The 23019-nt window shown below is 46.0% G+C and overlaps 1 protein-coding gene across 1 annotated transcript; it reads right to left on the bottom strand.

The window, feature by feature from the left end:
- Nucleotides 1–93: 93 nt before the first annotated feature.
- On the bottom strand, nt 94–22043 carry Ptafr (platelet activating factor receptor). Its single transcript, XM_036178878.1, has 2 exons — nt 21851–22043; nt 94–2247 (listed from the first exon to the last, which is right to left on the bottom strand). Exon 2 carries the CDS (start codon nt 2199–2201, stop codon nt 1176–1178), a length of 1026 nt encoding a protein of 341 aa, XP_036034771.1. The 5' UTR covers nt 2202–2247; nt 21851–22043; the 3' UTR covers nt 94–1175.
- Between the last annotated feature and the right edge of the window lie 976 nt (nt 22044–23019).

Genomic DNA, 23019 nt, shown 5'->3' with positions numbered 1-23019 from the left:
TTTGCTTTGTTGTATTGATTTTGTACATTTAGTTAGGGGGGGGCAGGGCATGTGTGTGCCACAGCATTTGTGAAGAGGTCAAAGGACAACTTGCAGAGGTCTGTTCTCTTTCCACCACGTGGGTTCTGGGATTGAACTCTGATCATCCGTGTTAGCAGCAAGTGCCGTTACAGTGCCTAACAGTGTTGCTTTGGGAGACTGTGGAACCTTTAGGAGGTAGGACCTGGCTATAGAAGTAGGTGGCTGGGGGCTAGCTTCTGAAGGTTGTAGTCCATCCCCAGTTTAAAGTGCAGTCTTGTTTCTGGGCTCACTGCCCCAGGAACAACCTATGCCTCCTCCTGTTCCTGCCACCATAGTCTGAGCTGACCCACCATACCTTCATTACCGAGATGGACAGAAGTCTTTGGAAACTGAGAGCCAAATAAATCTCTCCTTCTTTGAATTGTTTCTGACTGGGAGGCTGGGCACAGTGAGTGAAATGTGACTAACACACTGGTCAAAAAATCACCAGCAGGTGTCCAGAGGTCACCAAAAGAAGTTGCTGCCTACAGGAGGGTGAAACTTTGGTGTCCTGAGAGAACCATCTCTTCCAGTCTCTCAGGTCTGGGCAGAATCTTAGCTGCCTCAGGAAATAACGCTCCCATCCTAGCTTCCAGTCAGCTTTTGTATTATCTCCTCTGGTTACATTTAAGACAAGTTAATGGGTCAGTCAGAGGCTTCCACCAAACCACTTCCTCTAAGAACTGTCACAAATACCTTGTATCTGTGGGTGGAGAAGGGAGGGTACCATCCCAAACCCAACGGTTCCCCGCAAAGACCTCCCATAGGACTGGTAAAGCCCCCAGGAGTCACAACCCAAATCTTAAGGCATGGCCCCAGTTGGATGAACTAGGTGGCTCAGAGTCTACCCTCAAGGTTTGGCCCTAGCTGGGGTGTGGCCATCAGCCACAGTTGGTAGTATTAACCCAGAGAAGGGTGAAAAGAAACATTCAAGGTCGGTGTTTTCCAACAAGCTGCCAGTGCCGCCACCCCTGTCTCAGTGAGAGAGTAACTCCTACACTTTACAGTCCACCAGCGTCCCAGGAAGGGTTGGCCACAAACACAAATCTCTCCCAGCTCAGTCTGCGAGGTCCACAGAAGAGGAGACTCTGGGTCTGACTTTAACAAGACAGAGATTACTTTTTCAGTAACGTGATAGGAGTCTGATTGGCTGGCACCATCACCTCAGTGCCGGTGTCAGTAGTGGCCCTGGAGCACTTCCGGCTACTGCGCATGCTGTAAAACTTTTCGCTGAGGTGCTTCCGGAACTTCTTGGTAAGAAAGCAATAGATGACAGGGTCTAAGACACAGTTGGTGCTGAGGAGGCAGAGGGTGATCTGATGGGCATCATTAATAGCCTGGTGGAAGTTGGTCTGATAGCCCAATTCTGCTAGGGTCCAGGGCAGTTGGACCATGTGATGGGGCACAAAGCAGATGATAAATACCGCCAAGACCGTGCAGACCATCCACAGCGCCCGGCGCTTCACTTCGGCTTTACGCTGTTGCCGCACTGGCTGCGTGAGCAGCGTGTGGATAATGACCAGATTGCAGTACAAGATAAGAAGGAAGACGAGAAAGAAACAGAACGCGATGAAGACGTGAACAACAAGGATCGGCACACTGTGTGGCTCATAATGCTCAAAGCAGCGAGTGACATTGCCTGAGCCATCCTTTTTGCGTACTATGTTGGTGGAGTCTGAGGCCAGGAAGTAGGACGCGGTAGCCACGATGGATATCCAGATGACCAGGGACAAAGAGATGCCACGCTTGCGGGTGGTGGCCTGAGCAGTCTTGATGGGATAGGCCACTGCCTGGTAGCGGTTATAAGTGATGACACCCAGGAAGGCCACACTACAATAGGTATTGATGAAGAAGAGGCAGCCAGCCAGGTTGCACAGGAATTTGGGTAGAATCCAGTTGCCCTCATTGTAATAGTAGACAATCCACAGTGGGAGGGTGATCAAAAAGAGCAGGTCCGCGATGGTGAGGTTCACCATGAAGATCTTTATCTCATTCAGTTTCTTGGAAGGGTACAGGCGGGCAAAGACCCATAGCACATAGCTGTTGGCAACCACCCCCAGTATAAAGATGATACTGTAAACAGTTGGAAAGAGGGTGTATCGAAACTCAGAATCTACCCGAGAGGATTCATTTTGCTCCATTGCTCTGGGCTGGAAGGGTCACCTGATCCTAGGGTGCTGTATGTGCCTGGAAGAACATGCAAAGATTCTGGTTAATAAAGAGCCAGTGAGGGACTGACTCCCTTACCTTGTCGATTCCAAGGCAGTTTGAATGTTGGAGTCCTCTCTAGAATTCACGTAGAAATTTAATCCCAGGGATTAAGAGAGAGGCAATAAAGGCAGAGCCTGCATAGATAAGGTTAGCAGCCTGTGAGATGATTCAGTGCATACAGGCACCTGACACCAAATCTGGTGGCCTGGTTGGATCCCAAGACCTACGTGGAAGAAGCAGAGAACTGAGTGGTACTAGTCACCTGACGTGTGTGTGTGTGTGTGTGTGTGTGTGTGCCTCTGTGTGGGTGGTGTGCATATGCGCTGTAACTCGAGTTCCAGGGGATCTGATGCCCTCTTTGGACCTGTGCCAGGCACACACATGGTGCACAGTCGTACAGACAAGCACTCATATGCATAAAATAAATGAAATAAAAAAGATTTTAAAAAAATTCATATTGCAAAAACTTTTAGGACTGGCATTGTGGTACACACCTGTAATGGAATTCACTTGACAGGCAGAGGCAGGGGATTGCTGTGGTTGTAAGTCATTCTGGTCTATGAAAGGAGTTTTAAGACAACTTAAGCTATACAATGAGAATCTGTCTCAAAATTTTTTAGCCATTCAACAAATGCAGGGCTATAGCACAGTGGTCCCTTGCTTGGCCTGCATGTGACCAAGAGTTGGACCTTCAGCCTACCCTCCTGTTCCATTCAAAACCCAACAAACCAAAACTATAAACATCCTTCAAAATGACTGGCCAGTGCCTATTCAAAGTGTCAATGTCACAAAAGACAAGACTGAAGAACTGTCAGAGATTAAACATCCATATAGCCAGGCATGGTGACTCACATACATAATCCCAGCACTTGGGAGGCTGAGGCAAGAGGATTAAGTGAATATCAGGCCAGCCTGGGCTATATAGTGAGTTGAAAAGACTAGCCTGGGCTACAGCATGAAACTCTGTTTCAAAACATAAATCGATCTCTCTCTCTCTCTCTCTCTCTCTCTCTCTCTCTCTCTCTCTCTCTCACACACACACACACACACACACACACACACACACACACACACACACACAGACTAAATGCAATGTAGAATCCTGGATTGTATCTTGGAACAGAGTAAATGTTTACTAGAGGAAACAAATCTGATGAATTTCAAATAACACCCATAATTTAGTTACTAATGTTGCCTCAACGTGAACTTCCGGGGCTGGGAGTGAGGCTCTGAGAGGGAACACTTGCTCTGATATGTTAGAACTCGGTTCCACCTCCAGAACTGGAAAAAAACAATCGGTTCTCTGTTTTGACAACTGTAATCGAGGTCTGTTATATTAGGGAAGGCTTGGGGAAAGCATGGACTCTGTTAATACTATTTTACAACTTCACTAAAGAAAAGTCCTGAAGCTAGCTAGGTGGCTGTATGTAGCACAGTATGTAATTCTAGCAATTGGGAGGCCGAGCCAGGGGATCAGGAGTTCAAGGTCATCCTCGGCTACACAGTATATTTGAGATCAGCCTGGGCTGCATTAGATCCTGTCTCAAACACTGCTCCCTCCATAAAGTATCCTGAAGTTATTTCAAAACAAAAATCTGAGTGCCTTAAAGATTAAAGCTAAAGCCAAGCATAGTGGCCCATCCTTCACTCTTAGCACGGGGGAGGCAGACCTCTGAATCGAAGGCCAGCCGGGGCTACACAGTGAGATTCTGCCTCCAAAAAGAAAAAAAGTAAAACCATTCATCATCCCACTCCTCAAATTGCACTCAGTAGTTTCCCCACTCTCCACTCTCCTTCAAGACCTTGTCTTTCCCTTTATCTAATAAAACAGGAGTACAGAGTGGATATGACTTAGCCAAGGTCACACCTCTATTACAAGGTGGAGTCAGGGGGTACTTTTGCAGATGACTTGAATTTGGTTCCCAACAACCATGTTGGGTGACCCACAAGTGCCTGTAACTCAGTCCAAGAGTAATGCACTCATGCAGATAAACATATACACATACACTAAGTATTTATAGAAAAAAATGTGTGGTCAGGATCTCAAATTTATTTGTTTTCCCATCTGTAGTAGGAATCTTAAAAGTACTTGTTAATGAAACCAAACCCGAGGCCAGTTATTGGGGTGGATGCTGGAAGATCAGAGAAGCAGAACAAGCCACAGCTATCTCACCTTGCTAGTTCCTCAGGTGATCCTGTTTCCTCAGGCTGGAGGCTTCTGAGTCCTCCTCTACATGAATCTCAGCTGAACTGTGTTGCTCCAAAGCTTAACTAACTACATGCTTTTTCCTCTCTAGTTCCTGGTCCTCACACCTTATATACCTTTCTCTTTCTGCCCCCACTCCCTGGGATTAAAGGCGTGGGTCACCATGCTTAGCTGTTTCTAAAGTGGCCTTGAACTCAGAGATCTGGCTAGCTCTGCCTCCCAAATGCTGGGATTAAAGGTGTGTACCACCACCACCCAACTTCTGTTATGGCTTACTCTTCCCATTTTCTAGCCACCATTTCTGGCTCTGTTCTAGTGGCTGTCTGTTCTCTGACCCCAGATATGTTTATTTCGGGGTACACACAATATTTCAGGGAACACAATACCCACCACACCCATCCATCCTTCCATCCACCCATCCACCCATCCATCCATCCATCAACAAATATCTCTGAGCACCGACTCACATCAGGCATACTGAAGAGCACAGCAAAGCAGCCTTGCCTTCAAGGAGCTTATGGTCTCCTGAGGGAGAACAGCTAAAGGAATTAGACAGACGGCTGCCTGCCACACAAAGAACAAATGGAGTGCTTATAGGAAGAACCAAAGGGGATCTGGGGAAACAGGGGGCACTTCGTGGGAGCCTAGAGGACGAAGGAGGGTGGTACAAACATTCCAAGCAGAGGACGTGCATGGTGACAGGACTGAAGGAAGCCACCACATGTCCTTGCCCCGACCTCCAGCTCTCCAGCGGCCACACTGCTTGCACCCTGGGCCACCTCCCTGCCAGTCTCCAGCTAGAGTGACTTCCCTGGAAGGACTTCAAACCTATCCAGACGTCACAGTTCCAAAATACTCAACCACTCAATCTGCTGCCTTGAAGGCTCTCTCTCTCTCTCTCTCCTTTTCTCTCCACCCTCCTTCTGAATGCTGGGCAAGGGTTCTACCATGAAGCTACATAATCTGGAGTCATCTGAGAGGACATCTTCTATTGAGAAATTACCTAAATCAGATTGGCCTGTGGAGTATGTCCATGGAAGATTGTCCCAATTGTTAATTGATGTAAAAAGGCCCAGCCCACTGTGAGCAATACCATCCCCTAGGCAGATGACCCTGAACCCTGTAAAAAGCCAGCAAGCAGCATCCTCTGTGGTTCCTGCTATCCTTCTTTGGCTATGAAGTGAGTTCCTTGGTTGGAGGTAACACTGTGTGGAATAACAAACCGCTCTCTGCCTTCAGTTCCCTGCCTTGACTTTCTCCAATGACAGACTGAAGTAGGCAAAGGAAATCCACTCTTCTTCTACATTGTTTTTGGTCAGATTTTTTTTTTTTTTTTTTTTTTTTTTTTTTGGTTTTGTTTTTTCCAGACAGGGTTTCTCTGTGTAGTCCTGACTGTCCTGGAACTCACTCTGTAGACCAGGCTGATCTTGAACTCAGAGACCCTCCCGCCTCCTACCTTCCCAGTACTGGGATAAAAGGCATGCACCACCACAGCTTGGCTGTTGGGAATGTTTACCAAAGCATCAGAAAGGAAACAAAAACAACTCCCATCCCCTATTCCTTTCACATGGCCAGTTTCAACTCAGGATTCAGACCTCATGTGAATTTCAGTTCTTCATGGAGGCTGAGCCACCTGTGAGAATGAAAAACTGTCTCTTCAACACTTATTCCCAGGAACAAAAACTACTGCATAGGAATGGGTGAGAAACCTTGCTAATGACATCATCCCTTCAGGGGCCTTCCAAAGGGAAAACACTTGAAAGAGACTAAATACAAGTACATTTAAAGAAACTGCCTGGCGGTGGTGGCTCACGCCTATAATCCCAGCACTTGGGAGGCAGAGGCAGGTGGACCTCTGTGAGTTCAAGACCAGCCAGGTCTACAAATCAAGTTTCAGGAAAGGTGCAAAGCTACACAGAGAAACCCTGTCTCAAAACAAAACAACAACAACAACAAAAAACAAAACACAAAAAAACAAACAAACAAAGAAACTATAGGGTGTCATTGAAATTTTGTTGAGAACATTTTTTGTCCTTGCTCCATTTAGCATGATAGTAATTTATATGTCAAATCTGTGGGTCTCAGAATTCCTGATAAATCACAGTAATTTCTCTAACATTTAAAAAAATTTTCATCCAGGGTCACACTATAAATTATTCTGCTAATGTGAGAATATTTTTGAACAGGCTGGCCTTGAACTCATAGAGATCCACCTGCGTCTGACACCTGGGATTGAAGTCATGTGCCACCATGCCTAGCTTCTAATTTTTTTTAAGGTGTCCTCACTATATTGTCCAGGCTGGCCTTGAACAGGGTCAAGTGAGCCTCTTGCCTCAGTTTCCAGAACAGATGGGACTGTAGACACAAGCCATCCTACCTGGCAGAGGACATATTTTATGCTGCTTCCTCAGAAACAAAATTGCCAGCTTCTGCTCTCCAGGAGTGTTTTCCATTCCTAAAAGGAGTCACACTGTAGCAGTTCACTAAGGGTGGATTGTGGGAACTAGAAGTCAAGGATGGGCACGTGTAGACAGGATTTTTATAGTAATACTAAAGCATTGCTTTTCTTTTTGCTGTTCTTGTTGCTATTGTTTTGAGAGATGTCTCACATCATAACTCTTGCTAGGCTTAATAGCCCAGGCTGGCTGGGTGATGGTGGCACATGCCTTTAATTCCAGCACTCAGGAGGCAAAGGCAGGTGGATCTCTGTGAGTTTGAGGCCAGCCTGGTCTATATAGAGAGTTTCAGGACAACTAAAGCTACACTGAAAAGCCCTGTCTTGAAAAAAAAAATAGACTGGCCTTGAACTCATGACACTCTGTGGAATATTCCTTTATACTGTGTGAATATATGTCACTGTGTTTGGTTTAATAAAGAAGCTGACTGGCCAGTAGCTGGACAGGTAGAGGTTAAGCTGGATTTGCAGACAAAAAGAGATCTTGAAGAAGAGGAGAAGGAGTCTCGGGAGTCTCGAGGAGATGCAGAGGAAGCAGGAGATGAATTTGCCATACTGAAAAAAGGTACCGGGTTGGGGATTTAGCTCAGTGGTAGAGTACTTGCCTAGCAAGTGCAAGGCCCTAGGTTCGATCCTCAGCTCAAAAAAGAGAAAAAGAAAAAAATAAAAAAGGTACCAAGCCACTTGGCAGAGAAAATATAAAAAATATGGGTTAATTTAAAATGTAAGAATTAGTTAGTAACAAGCCTGAGCTATTGGCCAAGATTTATAATTAAGAGTAAGTCTCTGTGTGGTTATTTGGAATTGGCTGGTGGGACAGATAAGTCTGCCTCCAACACTCTTCATGCCTCAGCCTCTCAGGTGATGAGACTACATGTGTGAGTCATTACACCCAGCTACCATGTTCCTTTTTCACTGTACACCATCTGCACTGACAGAGCAAAAGCAACAGTGAGCAGCTGTCAGTCTCCTAAGATTCAGTGACATTAAATTAAACAGGGAAACATTTGCTTCTTCACAATCAAGGACTTGAGGAGTAAAATCAGATAAACAAATATTCAGCTGGTTTTGGTAGCATATACCTTTAACCCCAGCATTCAAGAGGCAGAGGCAAGAGGATCTCCGTGAGTTCAAGGTCAGCCTGGTCTACAGAGCCAACTCTAGGACAGCCAGGGCTACACAGAGAAACCCTGTTTCAGAAAAAGTAAGGGTGAGGCAAGAAGATCACATTTTAAGGCCAGTTTCAGTTACATACGGAGTTTGAAACCAATCTAGGTTATGTGGGCTCTGCTTCAAGCAAACATGCATACAAAAACCACAATACTAAAAAAATTTCATGCAAATATAAATTCTTAGTAGAATTCTTTTTTTTTTTTTTTTTTCAGAGCTGAGGACCGAACCCAGGGCCTTGTGCTTCCTAGGCATGTGCTCTATCACTGAGCTAAATCGCCAACCCCTAGAATTCTTAAATGTCTTTGATAAATGAAGAAAGTTACCTTTTTAAATGTTTTTACATTTATTTATTAAGAGTATGTGTGCCTGGAGGAGGTCAGAAAACAAGTTTTGTAAGTTGGTTCTTTCCTTCTATCACATAGGACCCAAGAATCATACTCAGGTCATCTGGCTTGCCAGCAGGCACTCTTACACCTACTGAGCCAACCTGGAAGTTACCATTTTTACTAAATCTTATGCATTAAGCATTCATCTTGTTAATATTCTTTATGTGAAATGGATAACATCTACAAAAGGCTTCTGCAGCAAACAGAACTATAATATGGACTTCCAGAGAAAAACATTTATGCAATAATTTTTTTTAATGCCGAATGCCATTTATTGAAGGAGGGAAGAGGTCTTAAATACAGGCTTACAGCACAATGGGAGAACCCTGAAGGGCAGAAGTTTGCTTCTGATGTTTTACAGTCTTGCATCTAAGCTGTTAACACCCAATATGCTGGATATACAGACAAGGAGCTTCCCTTAAGCATTCAGGAGGGTGGAATCTCGAAGGGAATTAGCATAGGGAGGATATCAAGGTCAAGGTCAGCAAGCAAGGCAACAGTTATCCAGAATGGGGCCCAGGGACCTACAGGTCCCCCCTTTAACTAAAAAATTAGCTTCTGACTTAGGTTGAGTGGGACATCAGCAGGTTACCTTACCCTCATGGAGACACCTGTCCAGGCCACACAAGCATTCTGTCTTAGGTTGGTGAGCACCCCCCAGGCATTACCCGTCTCTGAATACTCACTATAATACAGGCTCAATCGTGTGGGAGCTGCAGAGTTAACTGTTGCCAAAGATCTCTAAGTGGCACTGGGCTTGCAATCTGTGTGTTCGACACAGAAAAGACCAACAGAAGTCTTAACCCACCCATAGCCGGTAGGCTAAAGGCAACTGAGTCGTTCCCTTCCTTAACAAGCCTTACTGCAAACTGGAGTCCTTGTAAGATGGTATCCTGAGAGCAAATGGAACTTGAGTTTGTAAATTTATAACTGTCAAAGCCAATTGAGATGTACATAACTATTGATTTAAATTTGTCATGCCCAATAGAATGAAAGATTAATTAACTGTGGTAGCTACTTTTGCTGCTAGGGTCTCCACCGTGCTAGCTGTAGTAACCAGTTATGAAATGGCAATTCCAGAAACAGTAGTAGCGGTGGTCATCACTGTTATAACAGCATCAATGCTATGCAATAATTTGATCTGTGAACTTGCCTCTGAATTGCCCAGGAAGAGAAAAATATATATAACTATATAACTGACAATCCATGCATGATGGTTCATGCCTTTAATACAAGCACTTGGCAGATAAAGGTACCACAAAGCAAGTTCAAGGCCAGACTAGGCTACATGTGAACCTTTATCAAAGAGAAAAATTAAGAAACTACTATTTATGATTTTTTGATACATTGTTGAAGAGTTAGTTGTAGTAGTAGCACATGCCTAGAACAGCTCCAAGTTCAAGGCCAGCCAGAACTACACAGTGGGAGCCTGACCCAAAACAAAACAAAAGAGCTGTTAAGAGTAGCTAAGCATGCTTGCTGCTCAAGCATCAGAATGTAAGTTTGGATTCTAGCACCCAAAGGCTTGATATGATCCTTCTGTACAAGTCTGTAATACCAACAGTGAGGGTTGGAGACAGGGAGATTGCTGGGCTTGCTGGTTGCCATAAGAGCTAAAAAAAAAAAAAAAAAACAGAAAAAAAAATGTCTCCAGGTTTTGCAAGAAATAACAGAAGACCCCAACATTCTGCTCTGAATACACACACACACACACACACACACACACACACACACACACACAGGAGCATGCTTGAAATATAAAAAACAAGCTAAGATCACCCACGCTCCTATAAATAAATCCTCACCCTTTCATGTTCCTGTGAGTAACCCTAATGAAAGTCACTGGCTTATCAAAGAAACACAACAAACAGAAAACAGATGCATATTTCAGGGAGACTAATTGGGATGGAGAGTAGATTAATGGGAGGAAGATGGTAATGGGGTGAATATGGTCAAAATGCATTATAAACATGCAGGAAATGCTGTAACAAAGCCCATTATTCAGTATAACTAATGCATACTAATATTTTTTCTTTCTGAGACAAAGTTTCTCTGTGTAGCCCTGGCTGTCCTAGAACTTGCTCTGTAGACCAGGCTGGCCTCAAATTCATAGAGACCTGCCTGCCTCTGCCTCCAGAGTGCTGGGATTAAAGGTGTGCACCGCCACATACATGACTTAATAAAAAATATTTTTAAAGTCAAAGAAAAAAATCTCCAATTATCTGAAAGAGCCCTGTGAGCTCAGGGTAGAGCAGTTACCCTGTGTGTGCAAGGCCCTGAGTTCCACGGCCAGCACAAGAAAGGGAAAACCTCCTTCACCAGCATCCATCTGTGCACCAGCTGTTTCCTTCTAGCCAAGCCGCTTGTCACCACACAGCGAATGTGGAAGCGGTTATGAAACCCCAGCCGTCTCTTATTTACTCCAACACTAAAGAGCTTGGTAAACAACGCCCCTCTTCCCCCTAAACTGTCTGTTTCAGGAAATCCAGTTTTCTGTAAAAATGCACTATTTATGTTAAGATAGAATAGTTTGGGTTTGGTTTGGTTTTCTGAGTTGTTTTAGAAAGTCTTAGCTGTAATTTTCCCTCAGTACTGGAGCTCAAACCCAGTATACACGCTAGGCGAGATCTCTAATGATAAGCAGTGTCCCAGCCCATGTAGTAAACAGTGGTAGGTATAACCTATTGCTCTCCAATCAATAAAGATATGCCAGAGCCGGGTGGTGGTGGCGCACGCCTGTAATCCCAGCACTCGGGAAGCAGAGGCAGGTGGGTCTCTTTATGTTTGAGGCCAGCCTGGTCTACAAAGCAAGTTCCAGGACAGCCTCTAGAGAAACCCTGTCTCGAAAAAACCACACACACACACACACTCACACACACACACACACACACACACACACACACACACACACACACACACAAAAGAGATACCAGAGACCAGAAAATGTGCATAGCCCTGGTTCATAGTCTCAGCCCCTCTCCTTTGGGGTCAAGATGGCCCCTTGTCTGAGCCTTTCCTCTGTCCTACTGGACCCCCAACTGTGTGGCTCCTGAGGTGGGAAGCACTTCTGATCTAGCTCTATCCGGGAAGGGCAGGGAACAGGGAGACGCCACAGCTGGGCAGCTCTTGGCATTTTGCATCTGTGGGGAAGTCCTGTCCCTGCCCACCACCCACACAGGAAGTACCATCCTTTCTTGGGGTCTGGGCTCCAGTTCGTGGAACAATGGTGACTGTCTCCAGAAAAGTCTCCAGTCAGAGGGCTAGCTCAAGACCTTGGGAGCCCTGCCCTGTCACATGCTCGCCCAGGTCTATTGAGAAAGCCTTGGGCTAAGTGACTGAGGCACACACTGGATGTGCCAGAGAAAGCACCCAGACTTTATGTACAGACCTAAATAATACTCCAGTGCAATAGTTTTTCAGTATTGGGGTGAAATCCAGGACCTTTCAAGTGCTAACCAAGCGCTCTACCTCCGAGCTGTACCCCAAGTTCTCTTTAGCTCTTTTGGTCCCACTAAGTTGTCCAGGCAGGCATTGAACTTGGGATTCTGACTTGCTGGGACCACAGGCCTGCAATACCATCCTCCACTCACCCTAGGCTTCAGACATTGATTTCGTGTTTTGTTTTGTTTTGAGACAGGCTTTCTCTACGTAGCTCTGGCTGTCCTAGAACTCGCTCTGTAGCCCAGGCTGGCCTACAGAGATCCTCCTGCGTCTGCCTCCTGAGACTGGGATTAAAGATGTACGCCACTGTGTCTACTTTAGATATTGATTTCTATGGTGTTTCCTCACTGGGAAGGAAGCGTTCTGAGAGCAGAGGGGAATCATTTTCATTTCTTCACTCAAACTGTCTGCGGCCAGGAAATGAATAAAGAACCACGAAGCCACTGACAACAATCTCAAGGTAAATGTCAAAGAAAAAAGTGTCTGGTTTTTCTGGGGAGGCAACTGGGGTAAAATGAGGTGGGAAGAAGGGGGTTCCTCCGGCCACAAAGACACCAGTTTGCATCTGGTTCATCGTTTCTTTTTTCTTTCTTTCTTTCTTTCTTTCTTTCTTTCTTTCTTTCTTTCTTTCTTCCTTCCTTCCTTCCTTCCTTCCTTCCTTCCTTCCTTCCTTCCTTTCTTTCTTTCTTTCTTTTTTCTTCTTCTGTTTTGGTTTTTCAAGACAGGGTTTCTCTGTGTAGTTTTGGTGCCTTTCCTGGAACTCACTCTTTAGCCCAGGCTGGCCTTGAACTCACAGGGATCCGCCTGGCTCTGCCTCCCGTGTGCTGAGATTAAAGGCATGCGCCACCACTGCCAGGCAGTTCATCATTTCTTTACTTGCTAAATGGCTTTAGACAAGTGATGTGATTCTCAGAGCCTCAGTCCCTTCATGTGACAAAATCTCACAGTGGGAACTGGGGCTATAGCTCAATCGGTGGAGTGCTGCAGATTTGATATGGGAAACCCTAGATTTGATCTCCAGCACCATATCAACATAGGCATGGTGATAGATACACACCTGTAATCCCCACACTTGGGAAGTAGAGGCAGGAGAATCAGAGAAGCTCAGGGTCATCTTTAGCTACATAGCAAGTTAGAGGCCATCCTGGGCTAGGAAGCCTGTCTTTAAAAAAAAAAAAAAAAACCTCACTGGGGAATGGTGCCACACGCCTTTAATCCCAGCATTAGAGAGGCAGAGGCAGGTAGTTCTCTGTGAGTTTGAGGCTAGCCTATTCTACATAGTGAGTTCTAGGACAGCCAGAGGTATTTAGAGAAAGACCCTGCTTCAAAACAACAAAAAATAAATAAATCTCATGTTTCTAACAAGTCCCACTGATAATAATATAAACTGACTAAAACCAGGCCTGAACCCAGTTGGTCAGGCCGTCCTTCCTCCCCCAGATGCCTCATCTGTTTGGAGCCAAAGGAACAAACTCTGGGTATCCACAGACCCAGGGACTCTGGTCCACATACCAGCTCTTCCCAACTCCAAACAGTCTCTAGTTCATGCCAGCACAGCTTTCAACAGTTCAGGAAGACACCTCAGTCCTTAGTCTGTGGACAGGGCTTCTGGCACTGCCCAGTCCTCTTGCAGTGTGGTAAATAAACCTTTCAGTTGAATTTTTTTTTTTAAATTTGATTTGAAAATGCAAGCTGAGAGAGAGCACAGATACTTAGAAGGAGAAGGAGACTTGAACCACTCAGTTTAACCTTGACACAGTTCCCTGAAGGGTCAAAACTGAGCAACTACCCAGGCCCAGTGCTCAGATGGGGGTGGGATAAGTCATAAATGTTCTCGAAAACAGAAGAATCCTGTCATTTGTATCTTTACCCCGTCCCCACTGGAAACACTGGCAGCTCCCAGGGAACCTGAGAGAAGGGTTCCCTACCAGGACAGTGAGAGGGGAGGCACCACACCGTCAGGAACTGGGCAGAAGAAAGAATGTGCCAGTTACTGCCCCAGCATAGACCCTGGGCTGTAAAACTGAGTTCACTGTCAGGCCAGCTCAGTGTTGGGTGAAGTCAGTTGAGGGCAAGAGTAGAAATGTCTAAATATTTATAACTGTAAATCAGACCTGCGCAACTTCGCTCAAAAATCTTGCAGCTCTTTGCAAACCCTCAGTCATGAAGGTGCATTCACCAACAGGGCGTGAACTAGACATTGCATAGAGAAGAAAAGCACAGACCTTCCATACAGGCACCACCACTTGGAATCAATTATCCCTTGCTTGGTTAAAAGTGTTGGAGCAGACCCTGAGCCTGCCCACCTCAACCCAGAACACCAAATGCCCTTCACTAATGAAATCTGAGGAATTAGTTTTTAGTTGGGAACATATATCTTATGCAAATTAGCTTTGTAAAATAGGTTTATACTCATTATACTAATTTTTTTTCTAGATGAGATGCTTATTATTCCAGGAGAGAATATGGGATTAGGAAAGAAAAACAGATGAGTCTCTTTTCACAAAGCTGGGAAATGACAGGCTGAGACTCTCCTAAGCCATGCTGTGGCCCCTGCTGGGAGCCAATTGCTCCTTGACTAACCCCTCACACACTCACAGATCTACCCTAAGGCCTGGGAAGTGTTCAAATACCCATTAAGAATCAGGCGGGACAGAGAAAAGCCTCTGTTTACAAATGGTGCCCAACATGGGCCACAAACCCATGACCCTGAGATTAAGAGTCTCTTGCTCTACTGACTAAGCTAGCCGAGGCTTTTCTGTCCTGTCCTGTCCCGCAGCCACTTGTAAATAATCATTCAGAGGCTAAATATTACTTATAAATGCTTGGCCTATCGCTCAGGCATATTACTAACTAGCTCTTACAACTATTTCTATTAATCTATATTTTGCCAAGTGGCTGTGGCATTACCAGTCTGTTGGCATCTTGCTCCCTGGGTGGCTAGATGACAACCTGACTCCACCCTTCTTCTCTCTGTATTTCTGCTTGGATTTGCCACCTGGCTCTTATCCTGCCTTGCCATAAACCAAAGCAGCTTTATTTATTAACGAATGGAAACAATACAAATTCACAGTGTACAGAAAGACATTACACAGCATTTCCCCTTTTCCGTCTAATCAAAAAGGAAGGTTTTAATTTTAACATAGTAAAATTACATATAAGGAAACAGTTATCAAGTAAGAATTACAGTTACAATATTTAGTCTATTTGTATTTGGCAAAATTTTAAAAAGTACATCTATCTATATCATCTATCATACATTAAATATCATCTATCCTATCTTTATGAGTCTAAAGTTTCATATATAATTTATCTTTTATCATAACTAAGGAAAACTATAATTATAACTAACTAGTCTTCAACTCCATCAAAGACCTCAGAAGGATATAATATTATCTGAGTAAACAGGAAGTGCATTGTAAGCAACTTCCAAAATTCTAGAAATGATAGCTACATCTGGCTGCCTGAACAGTCACCCAAAGTTCCTCTGCAACACTGGGGCATCCATCTTCAGCCTATAGGCCTAGAGTATCTGGCAGAGTTTTCTGTGAAGCAGGAACCCTGAAGGACCTTGTTTTGGCAAAGCTCAGCTGTCACTTTCCTGTTGGTCCTGCATAGCCAGATTATACAACATACAGTCAGGCAGTCGAGGCAAAAGCAGTTTCTTGCCCTCACGGCTAATCCTGCCACAATGAAAGCAAACTCCTATGGAGTTGCTTCAATGCCCATCATCCTTTTATGAAGTAAATTGGTGCTGCCAGGGGCAGATGTGTCTCATTGTCATGAACAGTCCAAATTATTAAGACATTTTAAATGCCATATTCTGTAGATCTTTGAAGTGTTTGAAGATCACCTATCTATCTGAATTATATCTATGTATACCTAGAAAACCTAACTAACATGACTATAAATTTAACTATTATAGATGACTATTAATCTGTATTTCTTAACTATACATTACATTTTTAAATGAGTTACATAAACAATATCTTAAACACGAGTAGAAATATACATACAATATAACAAAATTGACTTGAAATTTATATCAATAGACCAAAATGTATACTAATGTTAAAAAAAATGTAAAATTAATAGTTGTTTTTTGGATTAAAGTAGATTCAATAATCTACCCTTTTAACCTATCATTTCTATATCATACCCCCCTTTCTTCTTTTAGGAAGAGATTGACTATGACCAATAACAATTTGTAACCAACCCCCTGAACAAAGACAAACATCCATAATCTATTTTGAGGAATGTGGGATTAGTTTTCTAGGCTACTTCCTGTTAATTGGAGGTGCTGGTAATCTTTGGGGACCCTGAGAAATTTTAGGATTATGGTCAAGTCCTGAATGGAGTAGTTTGTGAGGTTGGATCATCTCAGCCAGCAGCCTTGAAGCTGTTTTTATTTATTTATTTTTTTTGAGCTGAGGATTGAACCCAGGGCCTTGTGCTTGCTAGGCAAGCGCTCTACCACTGAGCTAAATCCCCATCCCTGACCAAGGATCTTAAGGACAGAGTCCCAGGACTAGGGCCAGAATTAGCCAATTCTCCTGTTTGCTAGGGACCGTACCTTGTTTCAGGTATGACTGTGCATGTATATATGAAAGTGTGGGGACTGGCGGGCTGGAGAGATAGTTCAGAGGTTAAGAGCACTGGCTGCTTTTCCAGAGGTCCTGAGTTCAATTCCCAGCACCCACATGATGATTCACAACCCTCTATAATAAGATCTGGTACCCTCTTCTGGCGTGCAGGCATACATGCAAGCAGAACACTGTATACAAAATAAATAAATTTTTTAAGTGTGTGTGTGTGTGTGTGTGTGTGTGTGTGTGTGTGTGTGTGTCAGAGGTCAGCTGCTCTGGGTGTTATTCCTCAGGTTCAGTCTGCCTCATCTTTTGAGACAGGGTCTCTCACTGACTAGGCTAGGCCAACTTGCTAGCAAGCCCCAAAAGACAGTTGTGACTCTCTCCAGAACTGGGATTGTAAGCATGGGCCCCGTGACTAGCTTTTCTACATGAAGACCTAATTCAGGTTCTCATGCATGCAAGATGACATGGCTGAGCCGTCACCCCCAGCTTCCCTTTCGATTTTCTTTCCTCTTCCCCCCCACCCTGTTTGTTTGTTTATGTATTCACTGTGACAGGGTCTCCCTCTATATCTCAGGATGGTCTCAAACTCGTGGCAATCCTCCTGGCTCAGCCTCCAAAGTGGTGGTATTTCAGATGTGGCCTACCATGCCTAGCTAAATTTCTTTTCTTCATATGCCACATGATGTGAATTAAAACATGTCTATGAGCCAGGCAGTGGTGGCGCACACCTATAACCCCAGTACTTGGGGGATGGAGGCAGGGGGATCAGGAATTCAAGTCCCAGCCTGATCTACATAGCAAGTTGGAGGCCAGCCTAGATTGCACAAGACCTTGTCTCAATAAATAAATAAATAAATAAAAGTATAAATATAAATAAACTAAATCAAAATCTTCCTACAGGGTGATGTTGTGTTCCCCAAAATATTGTGTACCCTAATAAACTTATCTGGGGTCAGGGAACAGAACAGCCACTAGATACAGAGGTCAGAAATTGGTGGCACTCACACCTTTAATCCTAGCATTCCGAAGGCAGAGATCCATCTGGATCTCTGTGAGTTCAAAGCCACACTGGAAATAGCCAAGCATGGTAACTCATGCCTTTAATCAAAGGAAGCGAAGGCAGAAAGCAGAAAGGTATATAAGGCGTGAAAACCAGAAACTAGAGCTGGTTAAGCTTTTAGGCTTTTAGCAGCAGTTCAGCTGAGATCCATTTGGAAAAGGACTCAGAGGCTTCCAGTCTGAGGAAACAGGATTAGCTAAGGAACTGGCAAGGTGAGATAGCTGTGGCTTGTTCTGCTTCTCTGATCTTTCAGCTTTAACCCAATACCTGGCTCCAGGTTTGATTTTATTAATAAGACCTTTTAAGATGCATGCTACAGCGTTGGGGATTTAGCTTAGTGGTAGAGTACTTGCCTAGCAAGCACAAGGCCCTGGGTTCAATCCTCAGCTCAAAAAAAAAAAAAAAAAGATTTGTGCTACATCCCTATAGGGTGTTGTTACCAAACTGACACTCTGACACTCTTTCCCTCCACACAATACCATTCACACATTACTAGATTGTTCTAGGAGCAGAAAGGAATGTGTATGCAATGGTCAGTGGAGAAGGGGCGTTCACACTGTAACCAGCTGAGCTAGCCTGCCATGTTGCATTCATACTCTAAAGGGACTGTCTCTCCCAGCAGACTTGGAGCCCGAGTGTTTACTGGGTGGGTGGGCATCTGCAGCCATCAAAACCTTCCAGGAAGGAGATTTCCAGGAACCTTGGAATCCCTTCTTCTCTGTTTTGGACATGGCCTTGCTCTGTCATGGCAACTGGGATTTATTTATCATCACAAAGATCCCAAGGTTGTCTGGAGTGCCAACATGGCACCCAGACTAGCTGTCTGGAGCCCCCTGCCCCCCTGCTTCAGTGTTTGAGGGCCTGTGGTAATCTAATGGTCAACAGCTGGGAGCATGTGGTCATTAGGCTTTGGCCTTTTTGCAAGCAAGCCGTGTCAGATAGGCAGGGTAAGACGCTGTCAAGGTTCAGACTGGGAATGGTAGTTTTAATGGCCAAGGTGCTGCTCCCCTCTCACTGTCCTCACGGGGCTCTCCCTAGTAACGAGCAGCAAATCCACAGGGCACCCCACCAGCCAAGAAGCCTCCAGGGTGGCCAGAGGGAGAGTCGATGCAGTCAAGGAAGCAGGACTCTGGGCTCAGCGGTGCTACCCACTACCACCCTGAGAGAATCTCTCACCATTCAGAGCCTTGGGATTTTTTTTTTCCTTTTTTTGTTTTTTTTCAAGACAGGGTTTCTCTGGAGGCTGTCCTGGAACTCGCTCTGTAACCCAGGTTGGCCTCAAACTCACAGAGATCCACCTGCCTCTGCCTCCCGAGTGCTGGGATTACAGGCGTGCACCACCACTGCCCGGTGGGATTTTTTATCTGTAAACTGGGGTGTCCTGCCAGCCTCAAAGCAGGATTGTAAAGGGGGAGTGAGGTCACAGGAAGGCGAAATGTTTGGAAGACAGTTAACACACTTGGTAAATGGAAATGGGCTTTATGAGCTGGAAAGGGCTTTGCACAAATTACTGACATATTTCCTAGATCAGCCAGCTGAAGTCTTCTCTAAGCTGATGGAAGATCCCACTATAGAGCTGAACACCCACCCACAAATACACACACTAGCTCAGTGGTCTCAGCCTTCCTGATGCTGTGACCCTGTAACACAGTTCCTCCTGTTGTGGTGACCCCCAACCATAAAATTATTTTCACTGCTACTTCATAACTGCAATTTTTCTACTGTTATGAATTGAAATGTAAATACCTGTGTGTTTCGATGGTCTTAGGTGACCCCTGTGAAAGGGTCATTCAAACCCCCAAAGGGGGTCATTAGAGGCTTCTCCCACCCTCGTCATTCAAAAGAGTGGTTGCTCAGAGCAGCTGTGCTGAGAACCTGACACCTGCTCTGGGGACCTGGTTCAACTCCTTTCTGCAGAGCCCACCCAGCAGGGCTCCCAGACTCTAGCATAGCTATGGTCCCATCCTGGGCCCGAGCTCCATTCCCTGAGGGGCTGTATGGAAAAGGATGGGGTTAATGGCCTTCAACAAGACCTTGTCTGCAGCCAGGAGAGGGGAGGTCTCTAATGCCCATAAAAAGATGATAAAAAGATGGGGAGGGGTAGAGAGAGGGGAAACTGTCAAAGATAAATAAAAATTAATTAAAAAGTAAAATAAAACAGGTGCCATGCCAGGGGCTCGTCACATCTCAACGATCAGGAGGGGAAATTCATCCATGAGCCACATTTGGTCATCACTGCCGGGGATTGTGAATCCTTTGCCCAAGCCATCCCAGATCCCATGGAGTGACCCAAGGTGACGGGTGTGAGGGCACAGCTGGCCTGTGCCTCACTGTCCATCCCAAACAGGCATAGTTTTGATAGTACTTTTTTTTTTTGAGCTGAGGACTGAACCCAGGGCCTTGCGCTTGCTAGGCAAGTGCTCTACCACTGAGCTAAATCCCCAATCCCTGATGGTACTATTTTTTCATCTACTTAGCACATATGATTTGGGGAGGGGAGGTGTTGGGAGTCTCTTGTAGCCCAGGCTGGCCTTCAACTTGCTATGTAGCTAAGGCTAGCCTCGAACTCCTGATCCTACTGCGTCTGCCTCTGGAGTGCTGGTATCAGAGATGTGCTCACGACACCCAGCTCAGTGTTCTCCCAGGTTTATACCAAGCCCTGTTAAGGGTAAGAAGACACATGAACAAACACATGGCTCCTCTTAAGGCATTCACGGTAATATCTATGGTCTCAGCACTGGTGGTGACACCATGTTCGTCTGCCCTATGGTCGGCAAAGCACATCCACCCACCTTCTTTGTCCACCTCTTCACAAACCTCCAAGGTCCGAATTTCAAAGCACAAAGGAAAAAAGCAAAGCCACTCCATTGCCCAAGGCCCCAGTGTATAAGCAAAACTTGAGCCACAGAAGGCCCAGGCCAGTCACCTCCTTTCTCTGTCTGGGTACCCAAAGGAAGGGGTTCCCCCTTCTCTGACACACATTCCCCAACACCCCAGCATACTCTCTGGGCCTTGACCATCTGGAGCACAACTCCGGGTCCTTCTCCCTCATTAGTGAACAAGACCCACCCAGCAGCTCTGGTTTGTCAACCTCAGCCCGACACTTCCTGCCGGTGAGGGATGGCCAGTACCACCCTGGGCTCTGTCCCCGACACCTGAGACTTTTGTGGGCCTAGCCCTTTGTGCCAGTGACCCAGTTCTCTTCCTCATCCTTTGGAGAAATGCAGCAGTGAGTGAGACCTCAAGTACTCAACCTTGTCCCAGACCCTTCTGCTCACCCTCCCCTGGAAAGCCTGCTGGGGAGATGGCACAGAGAGGGTGAACAACTTCGCCCAGGTCACACAGGGAGTGAAACAAATGGCATTCTGCTCAGGGAGCTCTAAGCAGCTGCCTCTCCTCCTGGCCATTGCCTCCCGGCCAATGAGGACACACTGGCTCCAGCTTAGTCTCAGAAAAGGCAAGGTCCCTGGAATGTTCCACCCCAAGAAATTCTTCCTACGTCAGACCTGATGACAGGCCAGACATGCCAACAGCTCAGAAGGCTGCAAGAGGGTTGAGAACCAAAGCTTGGGACTGGAGAGATGGCTCAGGGGTTAGAGCACTGACTGCCCTTGCAGAAGACCCAGGTTCTGTTCCCAGCACCTGCAGGGTGGCACACAACCAACTCTACCTCCAGTTCTAGGGATCTGACCCCCTTCTTCTGAACTCCAAGGCACCAGGCATGCACATGGTGAGCATACACACGTGCAGGCTAAACCCTCATACACATAAAATAAATCTTTAAAAAGGGAAAAGAAAATCCAAGACTTGCCTGCCTGTGCTACACAGTGATTTCAAAGCTAGCCTCAGTTTGCAAGACTGTGATGTAAAAAGTAAAGGTTGATGAGATAACTCCGGATAAAGGCACCTGCTGCTGAGCCTGAAAACTAAAGTCAATCTCCAGGACATAGATGGGGGAAGAAGAGAACTGACCGACACACGTGCACTGTGACACACGCACAGACACAATAAGCAAATACACAGTAAAAGAAGTACAAGAGAGCTAACAGCAGAGCTCAGCACTGTGCAAGCATGTTAAGGTCCTGGGTCTGGCCTGTGGCACAGCAGAAAAGCTCTTTTGAAACACGAAGCTTGGTCTGAGAAAGATGCCAGAACGGGTCTTTAAAAACCCAGCCACCCGCCCACTTTAGTATGGCCTGTGACTTTGGCCTCCTGAGGACATCGTAGGGTTCTCCCTTGCCCAGCCAGGACTGGGACCTTCCTTACCTGTAATGTGTCCCTCCGGGTCTGAGCCCCAGCGCTAGCCTCTATGTTGTAGCCTGGCAATTGCAGAAGTGAGGAAACAGAGACCTTATCGCTGCCAAGTCACCCCTGGGAGGAAACAGAGTGACCCAGGGCCCCTCCGACGGATGCCACAGGAACCTCCAAGCTGAGCCAGCCAGACCCGAGTACTGCAGAGACTTCCTGCAGAGCAAGCAAGGGGGCAGAGTGGGTGTAAGCAGTAGCCACTGGGCCAGGGTGTGTGGGGAGGGGAGGGGAGGAGGAAAGGAGTCGGGGAGAGAGAGGGGGGGGGAGAGAGAGAGAGAGACGTGACAAAAATAACCAGTTAGCACAAGGAGGAGAGTGACAGTAAGTCAGGAGGGAACGGAGAGGGCAGGGGGGAGAGGGAAGAAGAGTAACTGATGTAAACAGAAATGCACAAGAGGAATGAGATGAGACAGCGACGAGGCCAAGGATGGCAAGAAAAAAGGATGAGCTATAGACGGAGAGTGTGTACCGAGTGTGCGTGGATGAACGTGTGAGTGTGTGTACCTCTGCAGAGAAGAGAGAAAGGGAGAGGCCGCTAATGAGGAAAAGGATGAGGAGAGAGCTGGAAATACAGCCGTGCTCATTAAGACTGGGCAGGGCATCCCGGTGACCAAGAAGCATTGGGCCCAAGAAGCCCGTGGGAACACGGACAGAGCCACAGGCTGGAGGAAGGGGGAAACTTCTCAAGTCCCTGAGCCAGAGGTTAGCTGCAAGGGAGTTCATGGGAGTGAGGGTGAAGAGGTGTGGGCAGCTGGGGTCGAACACCAGTGAGTCTGTGTGAGATCGTGGGTTGGGTGAGGACTTCCAAGTACACAAACGAGCTAGAAGCTGGAGCCCCTCACTTTGGTTTCCTCCTGCTTAGCACTCATTAATTCAGCCAGCTAACCCGCATACACTGAGCAGCTGGCACCAGGTCCTGTGACTGGCACTGAGGACACAAGCCCCTCAGGTACCAGCCGACCCAACACCTTCCTGTACACTTCGAGAAACTGAATCCCAGAAAGGACTAGGGTCAGTCTTACAATGACACATGGCAAAACAGAGCCAAGACGGCAGGGCTTCTCCACACACTTTCCAACCTCAGTTCCAGAGTAGCTGGGCTAGCCCCCTGGCTGCTGTTCAGATCT

This window comes from Onychomys torridus, chromosome 2 (genome assembly GCF_903995425.1).
Source record: "Onychomys torridus chromosome 2, mOncTor1.1, whole genome shotgun sequence".
Classification (NCBI taxonomy): Eukaryota; Metazoa; Chordata; class Mammalia; order Rodentia; family Cricetidae; genus Onychomys; species Onychomys torridus.
This window is presented reverse-complemented; position numbering and strand designations above follow the sequence as displayed.

Bases quoted from the DNA above. Each gene is read 5' to 3' on its own strand.
- Ptafr (XM_036178878.1), bottom strand. From the start codon at position 2,201: ATGGAGCAAAATGAATCCTCTCGGGTAGATTCTGAGTTTCGATACACC.